Consider the following 17,149-nt stretch of genomic DNA (forward strand, 5'->3'; position numbering starts at 1 on the left):
GGGGGCCCGGCTCCCCCCTCCCCCAGATCAGGGATTGGCTGGCTGAGACTCTAGCAGGAGGGGTCAGAAGAGAGAGAGATTTCTGCTGACAGAGGGGGAACAGTGGGGCTGCAGCCTGAGATGTCACTCATGAGGGAAGCTAAGGTGGCCCCAGCCCCAGGGAAGGGGGGGCAGAGAGAGACTTCACTTTCTGTCTCCTGCTACTGAGCCCTCCCCCAATTGCCTCGACTTCTTCAGCCGCACTGAATTTCCTGTTCCAACCTCACCCCTTCCAGTTCTTCCCTTAAGCCCACTTCTCCTCTCAGGCCTTCACCGTTCCCTTTCCTTGTGTCCCCTTCTCGTCTCATCCCCCTGAACCTGCCTGTTTCTACTGCCCCAGTCTCCTCCTTTCTCACTTAGCTTGTTGAAAGGGCAGCAGAGATACTCCAACCCTCAGGGGATTGAAAAGGGGGAGAACATCCCTTGGGGGCGAGAGGAAGTGGCTCTAGAGGGACAAGGGGAAGTAGGGAGGGAAGAGGGTCAAGGGGACAGGGCAGAAGATGGTAACCCTACCCTAGGGAGGGGATGCCGCAGCCATCAACAAGGGATTTAGTGTCCAGGCCCTGGTGAGCAAAGCCAGGACTGCCTGTCTCTCCCCTAAACCCCCCCTCCCCATCGCTCTAACTCAGCCACTGGGAACAGAGCCTTCAGGGCCCCGCATCCCTGACAGGGAATCCCCCCCACCAAGAAAATGGGATACCCAGGCAGCCGGGTAACCCAAGAGCCTACAGAATGTGCTGATGGCAGAGGGAGAGGGATCAATGTTTCAGAATGGGGGCAGGGGTCACCCCAAGTCATGGAATAAGGGTCACCTCATCCCACACCATGCTCTCTTTAACCCACGGGGTTTCCATGGCAGACCCCACGTGGCGTGTGGTTGCACTCCGCCCTGGCCCTGAAGTAGCTGTCCTCAAAGGGAGTGAGGATCGGAGCTGTGTGCTCAGGCACACCCTGTCGGCAGAGGGCTGAGGGAAGGGACATTAAGGGAAGGGGCTCGGGGAAGCTGGATAAAGCAGAGGCTCCAGACCAAAGGAATGGACGGCGGGCAGATTGATGGGGACAGGTCTAGGGGAAATAAGGACAGTCATAGCTAGGGGAATAGAGACAGGGCTGCCAGGGTCAGAGGGAAGTCTGAGGAGCAGTGGGGAAAAGGGACAGCAGGGAGCTGGCATGCGGCAGCCAGGTGGGTGGGGGCCCAGGGCTGGGTGCAAAGCCACAAGCTGTTGCTGAGCGGCTGGCCTCAGTATCAGCTTCCTCAGAGAAGCAGCTGCTCTGAACACCCCACCCCCATCCCTGCTCTGGGATAGGGGCGTCTCTTGGTTACTACCAGCTGCGGGAGGAACAGACAAGAGGGTAGCATGGGGTGTGGGCAGGGGAGGAAAGGAGGGCAGAGAGGAGAAAGGCTGAATGAGAGAATGGTGAGAGGTCAGTGAGGGGAAGCAGGCTTATGGCCTTGGCCTCAAGTCCTTCCTCCATCTAGGCCTCAGTTTCCTGAAATGAACAGTGAGGGGTATAGGCCCCTGAAAGGGTTCTCAAGGTCGCTTCGCCGTCTGGCACTCAAGTTCCTAAGCAGACAATGGCACAGGAGACGGGGGGCAAAGGAAAGGGAAGCCCCACTTTTGGGGGGTGGGTAGGCCAGCAGGGGTGGATGGCACTGGAGGATTTAGCCCCCCATACCCATCCTTTCCTCTGCCTGGACCTGGGGGAGGGCGGCCTTTCGGGTGAGTTGAGGACACGGCGCTCCTTCTCTCTCCCTTTTCATGGGTCCAACAAACCCCTCCCTGAAGCAGAATCCTGCTGCGATGTGCGGGTGTGAGGGCTCAGACAACGGTGTGAGGTGTTGGAGGTCACATCCTCCACCTGGCCCAGCACCCACCTTCTTAGGACAGAGTCAGGCTCAGCATCTGCCAAGCCTTTTGGTGGTGGCTGGCTTCTCCCCGCCACCACCTAGAGGAGTGACAGGGGCACTGTCTTAAAGGAGCAGGAATGCCCAAACATGGAGAAGGGGGAGAAGACTGGACAGATCTCGGCTTCAAGGGACTGGAGAGCATGAGGCCGAGGAAAGGAGGCAGGCTTTACAGGGCACTGCTGCCAACAGGGCCCTGTAAGGTTATTCATTTCTGCCTCCCCCAGCTTCCTAGAGGGGAAACTGAAGCCAGAGAGGGAAAGCCACCAGCCAAGAGCTGTCAAAGGATCACCATCAGGAAGGCTGGGTGTGAACTGGGATGGAGGCGCGTGCTCTCTTGGAGCCCTCATCTAGGGTCTCCAGGCCCAGAGGTGGAAGGAGTTCATCCCCTCCTGGGCACTGAAGCTGAGAATGGGAGAGGCGTAGTTCTGAAGGACACAGAGATAGAGCCCGCTCGATCCCCGACCAGTTCCGAACTTCAGCTGAACCATCCATAGACAGGCTTAGAAGGAAAGTGTCTTAGGCTCCTCCAGTCAAGACATGCAAATCTTGGGGGTTCGGTGAGGAGGCCCTTGTGCCCTTCCCCCGCACATCTTCAGAAGGCAAGTCCCTGAGGGCTGGCAGGGTTTAGGGGGAGGGGGGAGCCTCGCAGCACCAGTTGCTGCTAGATTAGGAGAGGATCAGGTCCTGCTTACCCTGGGGCGCCACAGCCTTCGCTCGCCATCTCACTTTGAGAACACAGCATCCAGATCCCCAAACCATCCCCCTCCCTTTGCAAGGCGAATCCTATCCCCAGTCTCCTGGGGCCAAGGTTTGGGGTAGCCCCAGGGATTAGACAAAACCAGGAGAGACAGCAGGCTTCCCCCATCTAGCCCCCAGGCTGGGTGGCCTGTGAGGCCAGCTGTCTCCTGTCCATCTCCCAACAGGACGCAAGGCCCAGAATAGCAAGGTCATAAGCATGGTCATAGGGCCTCCTGGGGGTGGGGGCAGAGGCTGAGGGGCATGGAAGTGTAGACTCCACACTGCCCAGGAAGGAAAGTGAGGCAGAGTGGTAAGAGGCAGAGCTGGATGGAGGTGGGGAAGGGAGAGGGCCAACAAAACAGGTGGGATTCTTCAGAACCCGGCCCCTCCTTGTTGGCACCCACAGAGCTGGGAAGCCCAGGCGTGCCCTCGGTTGGAGGAGGGCACAGTCGCAATTCAGTCCAGAGAGGAGAGCCTGGGTTTAATGGGGGGGGGAGGCACAGGGAGGAGGAGGAGATGTTGCAAACTCAAATGCTCACAGGCCTAGCTAGGCACATCATGTGAGTGAAGTGGGCTGGTGGGGATGGAGCAGATGTAGAAGGTGGGTACCATGTGAGGCTGGATCTTCTAATTTTCAAGAGAAGCCAGTAATCTGAACTTTTATGTGAAATTCCAATGGAAACATTGTCCAGGCCAAGCAAATCATGTCAGCAGCTCCAACCTAGATGAAACTTCCCATTTTACAGATGAGGATATTGAGGCCTGGAGAGGCTACACCTTGCCCAGGCCACACAGCAAATGAGAAGCAAAGGCAGGAGTGGAAGCCAGCACTCTTTATCATCTATCTGGCAGCTTCCCAGCTTGGCTCTGAGAAGGGGGGCAGTCAGCCTGCCCTTGGGTCCCTCTGGCTGCCACATTAAATCTCTCCCAACACAGCCACTGTGCCCCCAGCCCAGCCCCCCTACAATCTCTCTCGGCCTGCTTTCTCCCTAGGGTAGGAAGCCTTAACTGAAGAATTCAGAGCAGGAAGGCTCCTTGGAGGTCATCAATCCTGCCGTTCACTGTCCTGTCCCATTAAGAGAACTTGGCTGGAGACCCCGAGAAGCACCGTTTGGCTCTGCACTTACCGCTCAAGAAACACGACAGCCCCCAGAGGAGTGATGGGCCGAAAGCACAGGTCTGGAGAGCAACAGGGACTCAACCTGACACAGGCCTCCAGTCTCTCAGCTCTGGAGCTCGCAACACTGAGTGGGCTACCTTCCTGACCCACCGGTCCCAGTCCCCACCGCAAAAACTGGCCACAGCCATCACGATGGAACTGAGATAAACCCTTTTATTTATTTATGCTTCTCCATTTTGTTTAAAACAACAAGAACAACCACCTTAATATAACTGACAGCCCTTCCCCCTCACCCTTCCTTGGGCTGAGGAGTGGTTAATGGGGAAATGGCCCCCAGGGATGGGGCTGACCATAAGAGCCCCTTGGGGAGGTAATGGAGCCTGAATCCCCTGCCCAGGGGACGGGGCACCTGTAGTGTATGAACTGGGGAGTTAGCAGGGCTCTTGAACCTTTTTGTACCAACATATATGCCCTTAGCCGTCAAGGGTCAGGAAGCATGTGGGGAGGGGATTCCCACTGCTCCTCTATGTCCCTGCCCAGCCCCAATCTCACGAACTGAGGGCTGGGGAGCAAGAAGAGTGGAGAAAGGGTGGGGTAGGGTATCTCACACGAAGGAGTACTGGTTATTTATGGCTCTGGGATGGCCCCCTTCTTCTCCATCGCCCCCTAGTGGTAACTGCTGGAACTGCACCATCAGGGTTACCCCGGGGGCCGCACCAGCTCCAGCGCCTCCCTGGGCCTCCGTGCCTGGTGCTACGGCCTCTTCCATTTCAACCACGGGGACCAGCTCAACCACGGGGACCAGCTCTTCCTGGACCCCTCCACTGCCCGCTTTCTCTTTCTCTTGCCTCTCTTTGGCTGCTGCGGCTGTTGCTGCCGCCACTTCTGGCGCCCCCGACGCCTCTTCTGCCCCAGGATGTGGGGGATCTGTCCATGAAGGGGGTTCAGGGGGCTGGGGTGGGTCATGGGAGGTGCTCGGTTCTGGATAGGAATGGTAAGAAGACAGACTGATTGTGGAGGGAGGCAAGCTCTTGTAGCAGCCTCCCCTTCACTCATCCCCCCAGGAGCCATGTGCTATCTCCCCCGTATCCCATCTCCTGAGCAACCCCCATCCATGGAAGATGGATCATGGGCGGCGGTGAGAGGAGGACCACACTTACACACAGTCACTCGCTCCGAAGGGCATGAGGGTGGAGGAGGCATCGGGGTAGCATCGATCTCCCTCGCACACCCCTGCATGGCTCCCGGCCTGCTCCCGGCCTGGGGGGGAGGGGTAACGTGGGGACAGATGGGACGTTGGGGTGGGGAAAAGGGAGAGATCAGACAGGGACATCAGACATCAAGGGAGGAGGGTGGGGGATCAGACCGAGCACCCCCAAGAAGGGCAGGCCCAAGGCAAGGTTGTGATGAAGGGCAAAGACAAGGCCAGGGAGGATGGATCTAGGAGACAGACAAACGATGGAACAGAGGGTCCGATGGAATGGGAATGCGCCAACCCAGCTCTCCACTTCCTCCCGGCTCCAGCACGGAGCCCCCTGCCTTCCTACATCCCCGTGTACTCCTCTCCCCGAGAAACCCAACACACAGGAAACTTCTCTAGCCCTCTCTCCCTGACAAAGCCTCTCCTCCTCAAGCCCCCCGCCCCGTCTTTCTGGCACACACACCTCCTCACTTCTTGGGTGCACGGGCACCTCCTCCCCTGCAGACCTGCTCTGCTCACCCTGCTGTCGCTGGGAGGACACGACATAGCTGACAAGGACAACGTCACTGGAGCCTCCAGACTCCAGAGGGATGGGGTGCATCCGGAAATGCTCGAGCATATCAAAAATGGACTGGAACCACAGGTGCTGAACCCGGCACTGACCTTCCTCATTCAGCGAGAGGCGCAGGTGCTGAGGGCGGGATGAGTGCGGTAAATAAAGCAGGAGCCCGAACCCCGCCAGTCACAGAACCCTTCTCCCCTGATGGCAGCGTTCCCCACTCTACCCGCAGGCCCACTGCCTACCACGGAGCCTTCTCCTCAGTCACTCACCTTGGCCTTGCCCTGGAAGTTGAAAGTGAGGACATATTCACCCCGTCTCGTTTCACTCTGACGTACCAGGAAAACGCCATGGGAGCCGGTACCTCCAGCCAGCACTAGCTGGGCGGCCTTGAGTCGAGAGAGCATCCCGTGGAACCAAGGATACCCTGAGAGGGGCTGATCCCCCTCACCTCCCTCTGGCTCTCCCTGGAACAGTAACGACCCTTCAGGAAAGAGAGAGGAAAGGAAACTGAGGTGTCAGGGAAGCCTCCCTCATCCTGGGAGATGAAAAGCCTTGCTTTCCCCTCATATGTCACGCCTCCTCCGTTCCCCCACCAGCCCCCCAGGTCAGATCCCTCAAGATCCCAAGACAAGAGTTTCTGGCAGGTGGTCAACCAGGCTTGGAGGCAGACACACACTCACACCTCTGGTACCTGTGGCTGTTTCCGGAGTGTCCAGGGGTGGGTAGGGGGCCGAGAGGGGATGAACTGTCCCTGCTGGGGGTCCCTCTTCAATGGGGATACGGGGGGGCAACTCTGGGGGAAGCAGTTCCATTGAGTCAAAATGGGAGGCGGCAATGGAGGCAGAACTGGGGGAGATGGACGCTGAGGGGCGGTCTGAGAGGCCCCCATATGCCCCTGGAAAAAAAAAAAGGAGGAGGGCAAAATTGAGAGCTCGAGAAGCTACTCTTTGGGAGGATTGGTCTGCTTGGGCCCACTTCCCCACCAGCCAGGTTACCCTGGGTACACTGGTGGTCAGCTGGCTGAAATGCTGAATCTTTCCTCAGGCACTGAGCCCTAATGGTTTTCATCAATGACTCCTAACTTATGCTTTACGCATTGCTAAAGGACTGCAGTTATTCCAACAAGGTCCTAGAATCCTAATGTGCCTACATCTCTTCTGAATCAACAGGTGAAATTACAGCTATAGTCGCAGAGGTGGGGATGGCGGTGGGTAGAATCCCTCAAATATTTTCACGTTAAAAAGGGGTCCTTTTTTGCCTGCAGGACAAAACCTCCAACTCTGAGAGGCATCAAAGATTCTCCTGCTGTGAATCCCCCCAACCTAACCAACCTGATCTTCAGATAACTTGTATTCTTGTGTCCTCCGCTTTAACCCAATTATCCCGTCTAATTCTTCCAGCTCTCCGGGGCTCTCCCCATCTCAGGTCTCTGCTCTCCTAGCTTCTCCAAGCCATGTTCTTTTCTCACCTCGCCTGTATAGAATTCCCCATCTATCCCACCTCCCATGATTCTCCTCCTCCTCTGAGCTCCCGAGGCTTCTTGCTGGTGCCGCTCAGAGGACACTAAGCACAGGGTCTCCATTTGGGAGTCCTGCTTTTTAGAGGGAGTGATGTCTTGCCAACTCAGCTAGAATGTGAGCCCACGAGGCAGCTCTGAGCTCCTCATCCTGCCCCAGAGCCTAGCAGAGGGTCAAGGATGTACTAGGGCGCTCCTGAATGTCTGCTAAGCAGCAGGCATGAGCCTACAGGCACATCGTACATAATCAGTGCTCAGAGGATGGGAATATGCGGAGTGCAGAGTGCCATGGCTCAGGCAACAAGTTGGCATAGCTGCTGTCTTTGTCAGTGACTCTCGGATGACCTCAGAAATGCCATTTCTCCTCTCTGCTCTTAGCTGCCTGAGAAACGAGGACATTGGAATGGACGACCTGTAAGGTCCGTTCTGGCTCTTAACAGTCTTTAATTCATTTGTTTACTCATTGCATACAGCCTGTGTGCTAGGCACAGTGAAACTGAAGCTCAGAATGGAGGATCCGAAAAAAAGGGTGTAGTGGAGTCTAGAAAGGTGAGCTGGGGCCAGGTAGACACATCTTTGTGTGTTTATGTATGTGGATAGCATACACGTGTGTTTAAAAGTAGGGAGTCAAAAGAAAATCTAGTACCGTCAACATGCGCAGAGAGATGCAGAGTAAGAACAAAACAAAGATATGTACAGAGCGTTCTGGAAGCTCTGGAGAAGAGAACCGTTACCTCCAGCCAGAGTGGTGGCCAGCACAGGCTTACAGAAAAGGGGACAAGGCCGGGCATAGAAGGCTGGAGAGAAGCGGCCTGCAGCTCGTGTGGGGCTGTTGATGGTGATGGTTCTAAACTGTGAACTGTGGTCAGGCACGTTCGGGGACAAAAGTCAGACATTTGGTCGTGGCAGCTGAGGAGCAGGCATGGGGTGCACAGCAGAGCCTGGAGAGAGGGCCTGGGCCTGATGGCCGGGGTTCTTGCGTGGCGGGTCCCAAGGTTCACAGCTCTCTAAGGCTCCACCCTTACCCTGCGAAAGGCGGTCGCTGCTCTCGCTGGGCCCCAGCAGCAGCCCCTGGCTGGGCAGACTCTCCGAGTGATTCAGGCAGGGCAGCTCCAGGCTGTCTGTGTTCTCCCTTGTCAGGAATGAGGTCCCAGGGGCTAGGGGGAGGGTCATGGGGCGGGGACTGGTAGCAGGGCAGGGTCTGCAGAGACAGGGAGAATGGTGCTGGGAGGAAAGTCACCAGGGGAGAAGCAAAAGGCTGCTCAGCGCCCTCACCCCCTGGTCCCCTCAGTGACAGAAGACGGGCTCCTCACCCTGGGCTCAGGCATTCTTGGATGTCAGACACCCAGGCCTTCACGTGTAGAGCATCAGCTGTCTCCAGGATATACTCCGAGGGGCCTTCCACCTATGGGGACAAGAGGAGGCCCACAGGCCACTCCCAGGTCTCGAGGCCTTAATTCACCCCCAACAGGAACGGGAACGTCCTCCCTCTCGCCCGTCCCAGAAAAGCTGCCGCCCCAGGGGACACACCGTCAAGGTACCTGGCACATGTGCCCCTCCTTGCATCAGTATCCCTTGCTTCAATGTGCTAAGAGTGCTCCGAGTGGACAGGGGAGCCCAGGGCTCCTACCTTAACCACAAACGTGTTCTCCCGGTCAGGCATCTCCAGGGCTGTGGTTGTCCGCACATCGGTGATCGTAGAGCAGGGAATGCTAAGTCGAGGCCGAGACGCCTAAGTCAGGAGAGAGAACAAGATCCAGATTTTTGGTGCGCAGAGACCAGCTTTCCTTTCCCTCGAGATTCATCTTTCCTTCCACACCCCGAGGGAGTTAGACAAATAACACTACTTTCTCTGTCCTGCCCACGCTAGGAGCCCAGAGTCAGGAGCTAGCTTTAAAAATCCAAGTAAGCAAAGCCAGGTATGTCGGCCACGTCCCCAGAACTCAATCCCTCGCTCCCAGTCACCCACCCTCCTCCTCTGGTCCTCACCTTGGGTGGTACAAAGAACTCCAGACGACTTCCTCCTCCTCCTTCTCCTTCACTTCGAAGCAGCAAGCGACACTTCTGCCACTGAGGTTGCCCTCCTCCCCCTGAGGTAGGCCCCGCTGCCCCTCCTCCCCGGCCCACTCCAGCTGGGTCAGGGGCTGCCTCTTCAGCCCCCATGAAACTCAGCAGCTCTTCCCTCTGCACCACGCCTCCTCCATCCTTCAAGGTCCCCCCTCCCCGACTGAGTCTCAGCCTCTCAAAACGGTGAGTCCATCTGTCCCCAGGGGATGTTCCATCACTAACCAGTCCCCTACCAATGGTCCCAGCCCCGCCAGAGGAGTTGGAATTGCTGTTTCCACCTAACACTGGGGGGCCTGATGAGGTCTCTAGGGGCCCCGCTGGGGAGGGAGGGTCAACAGTCCCCCGCCACTGCAGGATGCCGCGGACTGAACCGCGGACCGAGCGACCCACTGAGCGGAGGGAGAAGCGTTTCTTTAGCTTCGGCTTCGAGGAGGTTGTAGAAGAGGAAGAGACTGAGGAAGGGAGGGGGCCGGCCAGGTCCTCAGATGATCGAGAAGGGCCCAGCACAGCCAGGGGCCCGCCCACCCTGCAGCTCTCAAGGGACAGGTCCTGTGGCGGGATCTCCACACCAGGACTCAGAGGAGCCAGGATGGGTGGCGAGAGGGAGCCGGAGGCCCGGGCCACCTCGGCTTCAAAGTGCTGCAGGAAGAGCTCAGCAAAACGGCGGGAGAAGGCAGCCTCGGCCCCAGGCCCTGCGTATTGGGGGTGGGAGGCCAGGTAGAGGCGAAAACGGCGGGCAAAATCCAGGGCAGCCGCCCGGGCGTGGGACTCGCAGAACTCCCGCCAACTCGGGGGAGGGGGTGGGGGCAAGGGGGGAGGGGAGGGCGAGGCCCCATCCTCCGGGGAAGGGGCACCATTCATGATGGCCCCCAGGAGGTGGAGAGGGGGAGCCTGTGGGGAGGGGCAGCAAAGAGGGAAGCGGCCAGAAGACACAGGGTGAGCGGCAGCAGCTGCAGAAGGAAGAGGCACATACATCGAGTCACTGCTGAGGTGGGACCGGGGCCAGAGCCCCACCCCGAGCCAGACGCCCTCCTCTGGTCTAGACTCCTCAAGAGAGCAACGGGGATGAACACCACGCTGCCACCCTTCCCTTCCCCAGATCCTCATGCCCCACCACCCCCAGGTCTAGCCTGCACCCACCCTGCTGCCTCCCCAGTCCACTCTCCCTGGCTTCAGCTCCAGGAGTGGTGGACGGCTGTGCAGCACCTTCCTCTAAAAGGGACTCTTTTCCACGTCACCTCCCTTCTCTAAAACCATCCTTCAATATTTATTACGTGCCTCCCATGTGCCATTCTTACCTTTCCCTGTGAGAGGTTTTAACAACCTCTGTAATAGATGAGGAACCCGAAGCTCAGAAAAAGTTTCAGAACTCCAAGTCTACTGTTTTTCCCACCGCACAGTCCTGACTGCACCAGCCTCAGTCACCGCCCCTCACTGCCCCAGCTCTCAGGGGAACTAGGCCTGCAGAGCTTAGAGACCCTCCCTCATGCATCCCGAGGTCCATCTCTGAGAAGGGAGGCTGCTCGTTAAGGAGGATGGATGGACAACGGATTCAAACAACTGTCTTGAAAGCCGACCCCAGGGCCCAGCACCCAAGCACTGTGTCAAGGAGGCTTGGAATGCCCAGAGCCCACTTCTTTGGTGCCCCTCCAGGCGGGGGCCCAGAGGCAGCAGCACCAGGTGAGGACAGACTGTGGGTTGGGTCTGGGCAAGTCTCTGCTGGCCACGAAGTAAATAAAATATAACAGCGAGCTGGGGCCTTGGATTTTTCACCTCCCTCTTCTCTCACAGGGGAGCGTGCCCTAAAGGCTGGTTAGCCTGATGGTTAAGGCCATAGGTTCTGGAGTTAGGCTTAGGATGAAATTCCATCTCTGCCACCTATTAGCTGTGTGATCGTGAACAAATTACATGTCCTCTCCGAGCTTCAGTTTTCGTATCTATAAAACAGAGCTAATGATCCCTAACCCCTAAAATTGTTGGGAGAATTAAACAGAACATGTCCCTGCTTGACACAAAGTAAGCACACAATAAATGACTTGCCGTTATTACTATCTTTATGGGTTCCAATTTTCTCAAAGAGAAATCAGCGAAGGGAAGAGCCTTCCCAACGTCTTACAACTAGCAAGCGGCAGAGCTGGGCATGGAATTTACAACCCATGGCTCTTCTGTTAGTGTTCCTCCCCCATATTATATTGGAAGATGACTGGCACCAAGAATGGGGTGAAAGCAGTTCAGGCAAATCTCCCCAAACCCGAGACTCCTGCTCAGACCCGCGGTCAGCGCCCCCTCCCCTTTCTCCTTGACCTAGACCCTACACACTCAGATGGCTCCAACCGTAGGGACAATTCCAAACCAACGAGAAGACGCCAGGAGATAAAAGAGTCATGGAGCACGCGGGAACCGAGCCAAGAGGTGCAGACACAGCAGAGAGACCAATCTCCAAGCAGAGGCCACCTCAGCTCACGCCGGCCGACCCAACCCTCTGCACCACAGGCAGACCCAGCCCCCTTCAGGCCCGCTGACCCTGCGGTTCCTGAGCTGGTGACTCAGTTTCTCTTCTGCCAAGCAGGACTCAGGCACCTTTTCCCAGTGCACCTGCCTCTCGGCTCAGTTCTGATATTTCCCGAAGGGCGGGTGGTGGAGGGTGCAGGCTCCGCTCTGGCTCGGACCCCCCTCCGGACCCGGTGGTCAACCCACTCCGACCCGACCCTCCTCCCTGGACACCCTCTACCCGCCCATTCCCCGGGGCCGCAGCCTCCAGGGAAGCAGCCCGCTCTGCTGCACTCTCCGGGGCCGGGCGCCCCTCCTGCCTCTAGCCCCCCACGCCCGCCCCCACCCAAGGCTCCTCGCAGGCGCCGGGGCCGGGTCGCGGAGAGGGAAGAGGGACTTGAAGAGGGGGGTTCCGGTTCCGGTCCCACCTGCATCTCGGTCCCCGCGGTTAGCTCCGGCGGCGGCAGCAGCTCCCGCTCCCTGCCCCACCCCCACCCCCCCTCCGCGACTAGCTCCCAGCCCGGTTCTGCGCAGGCGCCGGGACCCCCTTTTTCCCGTCACCGAAGGAAGTGACCATAGAGAAGAAAGAGGAGAAGGAAGGGCACGTTCACACTCACTTCCGCCATCCTCCCACTCCGTGCCACCCTTCCAGAGCTGAGAAGGTGGGAGTCTCGGAGGGCTCAGTGACTTCTCCAGTTGCGCCTAAAAGGGACCGCAGAAGCAGCCATAGGAAGGGGTTGGGTCCCACCAGAGCGTCCTCCCAGAGGAAAGTCGGGACCGTAGGGCGCAGTCAACCATAGAGAAGGCACCTTAGGGGAATAGAATCCCGAGGCCCTGATGAAGGCTAGAGGAGCCACCGGTACCGGAAACCAGCGAGTTGAGAAGGCTTTTTGAAGGGCCTGCTGTAGCCTAGAGCGCCCAGCCGGGCTGCAGAGGGGTTCGAGGACACCGCCCCGCAAAGAGCTGGGGGAGGGAAGATGCGGGTGACCTTGGTGAGGCCCTGCGAGGAGGCGGAGCCTGAACTTAACGACCTTGGCTTCTCTGAGGAAAGTACTGGAGGTTCTAGGAGGTTCCAGCTCTGAACTGGGAAATAAAGGTTGGGGGGGGCAGGAATAATGAGGTCAGTTTTGGGCATGTCTGTGGGACGTCAGGAGGTAGGTGGACATACAGTCTGGAGCTGAGGAGACATCAAGGCCAGGTATAGAAATTGAGACTCATTAAGGTGTAGTAGAGGGCAGTCGAAATCATGAGCACTATGAGATCCTTATCAATCAGGTCTCTCACTGACCCAGCTCCAACTGGCCTAAGCAATAAGGGAATCTTTTGGCTCAAGCCATTAAAAAGAATGGATCAAGCTTCTTCAGGAACAGCTGAATAAAAGGGCCAAAAGATATTGGGAACCTGCGGTTCAGCTCTAGGCTGAGCTCTCCCCATGCCTCTCTTAGTGGCAAAATGGATTTCCATAGCTCCAAACTTAAGTCCCAGTAGCTTAGCAACTCTCGTAGGAGCATGTCTTTTTTTCTGAGATTTGCAGTAAAATTTCCAGAACTGACTTTAGCTGATTGGCTTGGATCATGTGCTTATCCTGAAACACAAAGGCCTCGTGACCCACGAGATTGGAGATGGATAAATGCCCTGACTCACACAAGGATGTTTGTTCGAGGCTGAGGCTACTGGATGGAGTTGGAAAAAATCATGGTGGAAGGGCAAGTTCTGGCCTAACCAGCCTTTGTCCCCGTCTCTACCCCAGTTCTAACCAAATTAACATCAGCTCCCAGATGGCCTTTGTTAAGGTCTTCATCACCATCTTTGTCAATTCCATCTTCCAGTTCAGAAAACATGTCAATGGAAAGGCCTCTAGTTCTGTGATCACCCCCCCTCCTCCCTGATACCCTTACATACCCTTTCTCTGTAGTTGGCCCATCCTTGTCCAGGAGAGAGAAAAGTTGAGGAATACAGAAAGGTAAGGGGCCGGTGATGATGGGTTAGGTTTGGAAATGTGTCTAAGCTGTCCAATAAAACTTTCTGCAATGACTGAAGTGTTCTGTATTAGTACTGCCTAGTTTGGTAGGCACTAGCCACATGTAGCTTTTGAGCACTTGAAATGTGGCTAGTGTGACTAAGGAACTGAAGTTTTCTTTCTTTTTCTTTTCTTTTTTTTTTTTTTTTTTTTTGTGCCATGCTGCACGGCTTGCAGGATCTTAGCTCCCTGACCAGGGATTGAACCCGGGCCATGGCAGTGAAAGCGTCGAGTCCTAGCCACTGGACAGCCAGGGAATTACCGGAACCGAAGTTTTCATTTTAATTAATTAAAATAGCCACATGTGCCTAATGACTACTGTATTGGTGTAAGAGGTGCCTGTAGGCAACTAGGTGGAGCTGTCCAGCAGAGATGGATCTACAGCCCCAGCTGCACAAAGTAGTGTGGTCGTGATCAGACATGAGTAGTGGTTAAAGCCATGGACGTGAATGAGATTATCCCGGTAATATGTGTAGAGAGAAGAGAGCCTGAAACCTAATTCTGGGGGAAAAGCCACATTTAACAGGCAGGTAAAGAAAGAGAAGTAGAAAGTGCTGAGATGTTGTCTTGGGTAAGATTTTCCAGAAGCATACTCTGAGATGAGAATTTTTGTGCAAGTGATTTATTTAAAAAGTGCTACCAGGAGAAACTAGTAAAGGAGTGGGAGAAGCAGGAGAGGAAACCAAGCAAACATGTGATCTCAGGAAGAGAGTAGTTCAGCTTGATTCCTCAAGGGAGCCCTGGATGTAAGTTGTGCCTCAGATTTATCCAGAAACAAGGGAGCTGGGCCTTTCATATACCAACATCCCTCAGCTGTAGACTAGGGCTTCCCCTGGGAGATGTCAATTCTCAGGCACTTCGTCAAGGCAAAGACTCCAGTAGCCTGAGGACAGTACTCAAAAAAAAAAAAAAAAAAAATCTGGAAGGTCTAATTGTGTGGAAGAAAAACCACACACCAAAGACCAGGGGGTGTGGGAATACAGTGTGTGTGTGTGTGTGTGTGGTGTGTGGGGGGATTGGGCAAACACTTCACACACAAATGATAAAAAGGGATCCATGCTACTGGGCACTGCCATTGTCTCCTATAGAATACATTGACTTAGACTGCTTGGTGACTTTGTTGAGAGTATCTTTAGGGAAGTGAAAAGGAAGCAGAAGCCAATGGTAGTGGACTGAGGAGTGAATGGAAGGTGAACAAGTGGGAGGAGGAATGCTGAGAGCTGCCTTACAGTTTGGCCAAAAAGGGAAGGAGAGAGATATGGAGGGCTGCAATTTTAGAGGGTGGAAAGGTTTGCTCGTTTGTTTCAATCCTGAGGGAAACCTGATTATGTCTGAAGTCCTAGGGGAAAGGAGCCAGTAGAAAGGATGGTAATTGAAGGAGTGAAGTTTGGGGAAGGTGGGAAGGATGGATCTAGGGCCCAGGTTAAGCCAAGGTATTAATATGAAAGGGAAAACACTTCTTCCTCCTTACGAACAGGGGATGCAATACTCAGGATGCTTTCACTTACAAGTAATAGGAACACCTCCCCACCCCATTTAAGGTAGTTTAAACATGAAAAGAGAGGGAGTTTATTGGTTCACAGAATTTAAAAATCAGAGGTAGAATGATGTTAGGCATGGCTGGAGCCACAGGCTCAAACAATGTCCATCTGAACTTGCTCTCTGTCTCTTAGCTCTGCTTTCCTCTGGACTGTCTTCCTTCTCAGGCAGGTTTTCCCCTCATAGATAGCAAGATGGCCACCAGAATTCCAAGCTTACATTCTGCCAGCTTCATAATCCCAGCAGAAAAAGATCATAGCTTTCCCAGTAATTCCAGCAAGTGCAATAGGGTTGTGTCTCATCAGCTCAGCTTGGGTCACCCAATGCCTATCTATCGTGTAATAATTTGTCTGGTCTTTGTCCCATGTTCCTGGCACAGAGCTTTTAAAATACTTGGAATTTCCTCAGTGACAGATGTGCCTGTTATTCGTGAGCCCCTTAGGTCACACCTGAGTTTCTGCTGACAAGCTAATGGCAAGTCCCTACATAGCTTCAGGATGGGCTCTCCAGAAACACCAACTTTGTGATTAGAGGGTTGGGATTTTGAGCCAGTTTGACCTACAGGGAGGGGAGGGGACTTGGAGATTGAGTTCAGTCACATGACAGTGATTTAAGCAACCATGCCTAAGTAATGAAACCCCTAATAAAACTTTGGACACTGAAGCTCAGTGGGGCTTCCTGGTGGGTGAATACACTGATGTGTCGGGGGGGTGGGGGTGATGTGCCCTGATTCTATGTCTCTGTGGACCCTCCCAGACCTCTCCCTACGTAGCTCTTCATTTAGCTGTTCCTGACTTGTATCCTTTATTATAAAATGTAATCATAATTGTAATCATAAGTACAGTGCCTTCCTGCATTCTGTGAGTGGTTCTAGTAAATTATCAAACCTGACGGGGGTCATGGGAAACTCCCAGATCCGTAGGCAGTTGACCAGAAGTAGAGATGGCTGGGGGACCCCACTTGCAGGTAGCATCTGAAGTGGGTGCAGTCTTGTGAAGGAGTGAGCCCTTAACTTGCGGGGTCTGTGCTAACTCTGGGCAGTCAGTGCCAGAACTGCACTTCAGTACACCAGTGAGGGTTGAAACAAAATACTAACACTGAACAGACAATTGTGACTATGAGGAATAGATTATGCTGATTGGTAAACACTGGATCGCGGCCCCATCACCTGAGGTTGGGATGGGCTCAGCTCCAATCAAACTCCATGGGCTGAGCATGGAAGAGGGTGGCGTGGCTCTTCAAAGGAAAACTGGAGTCTCTGGCTGAAGGGGAAGTGGTTGCTTGTGGGCTTCTGGAGGTCATCTTGACCCTCCCCCACCCCAAGAGATGGAAATTCCTCTTATTTTGTCCTATTTTCTGGGATGTCAAATTCAGCCTTGGTGCTTTGACCAGAACCTCCTACCTCCAAGCAAATCATGCTTTGCTCAATCAGAACATTCTGACAGCTGAAGAACTCCACCTTTACTCAGGTTCTGCCTCTGATACCGCACACACCATTTCCCCCAATTCTGCCAATCTTCCTCCCCCTGGTTTCAGGCTTCAAAGTGTAGCCTCCTCTAGGAAGCCACGCATGACTAACACACCTAGGTTGCCTCTCAAGTGCCTTTTACTTAGGAGCTTTTGTGTGACATTCACAAAGTGTTTCCAACTGGAATGTCTCCAGTCACATCTGAGTGACATGAGTGTGATAAGAGTTCTGTGTTTGGAAGGGCATCCAGGGCCAGTATGGGAGGGCTAGGACTGGATGCAGAGAGGAGACGGGTGCAGTGGTCCAGGAGAGGGCTGATGCTGACCTGGCCAAGGCAGTGCAGTGAGGTTAGTTCCAAGGAGAATGTCCAGAAAGATTTCTGAGGAGACACTGCCAGGCTGGCTGGTGGGGAAGAGTGAAGGATGCCCTTGAGCTTCCAATAAGTCTGTTGAGTGACACCAACAACAAGGCTCTGGGTCC

At 55.0% G+C, this 17,149-nt stretch overlaps 1 protein-coding gene across 6 annotated transcripts; it reads right to left on the minus strand.

The window, feature by feature from the left end:
- Nucleotides 1-4,005: 4,005 nt before the first annotated feature.
- On the minus strand, nt 4,006-12,344 carry SH2B1 (SH2B adaptor protein 1). Of its 6 annotated transcripts, none has more exons than XM_068524033.1 (9): nt 12,260-12,344; nt 9,075-10,102; nt 8,716-8,817; nt 8,399-8,490; nt 8,111-8,286; nt 6,261-6,464; nt 5,839-6,050; nt 5,527-5,698; nt 4,006-4,787 (listed from the first exon to the last, which is right to left on the minus strand). In XM_068524033.1, the coding sequence occupies exons 2-9, from the start codon at nt 10,011-10,013 to the stop codon at nt 4,411-4,413; spliced, it is 2,274 nt and encodes a 757-aa protein (XP_068380134.1). In that variant the 5' UTR covers nt 10,014-10,102; nt 12,260-12,344; the 3' UTR covers nt 4,006-4,410. The 6 variants fall into 6 exon arrangements, with proteins under 6 accessions (XP_068380134.1, XP_068380132.1, XP_068380133.1 ...); XM_068524031.1 differs by lacking the exon at nt 12,260-12,344 and adding an exon at nt 12,071-12,150; XM_068524032.1 differs by lacking the exon at nt 12,260-12,344 and adding an exon at nt 10,451-12,024.
- Nucleotides 12,345-17,149: the final 4,805 nt, after the last annotated feature.

Source organism: Eschrichtius robustus, chromosome 16 (assembly GCF_028021215.1).
Source record: "Eschrichtius robustus isolate mEscRob2 chromosome 16, mEscRob2.pri, whole genome shotgun sequence".
NCBI classification, from domain to species: Eukaryota; Metazoa; Chordata; class Mammalia; order Artiodactyla; family Eschrichtiidae; genus Eschrichtius; species Eschrichtius robustus.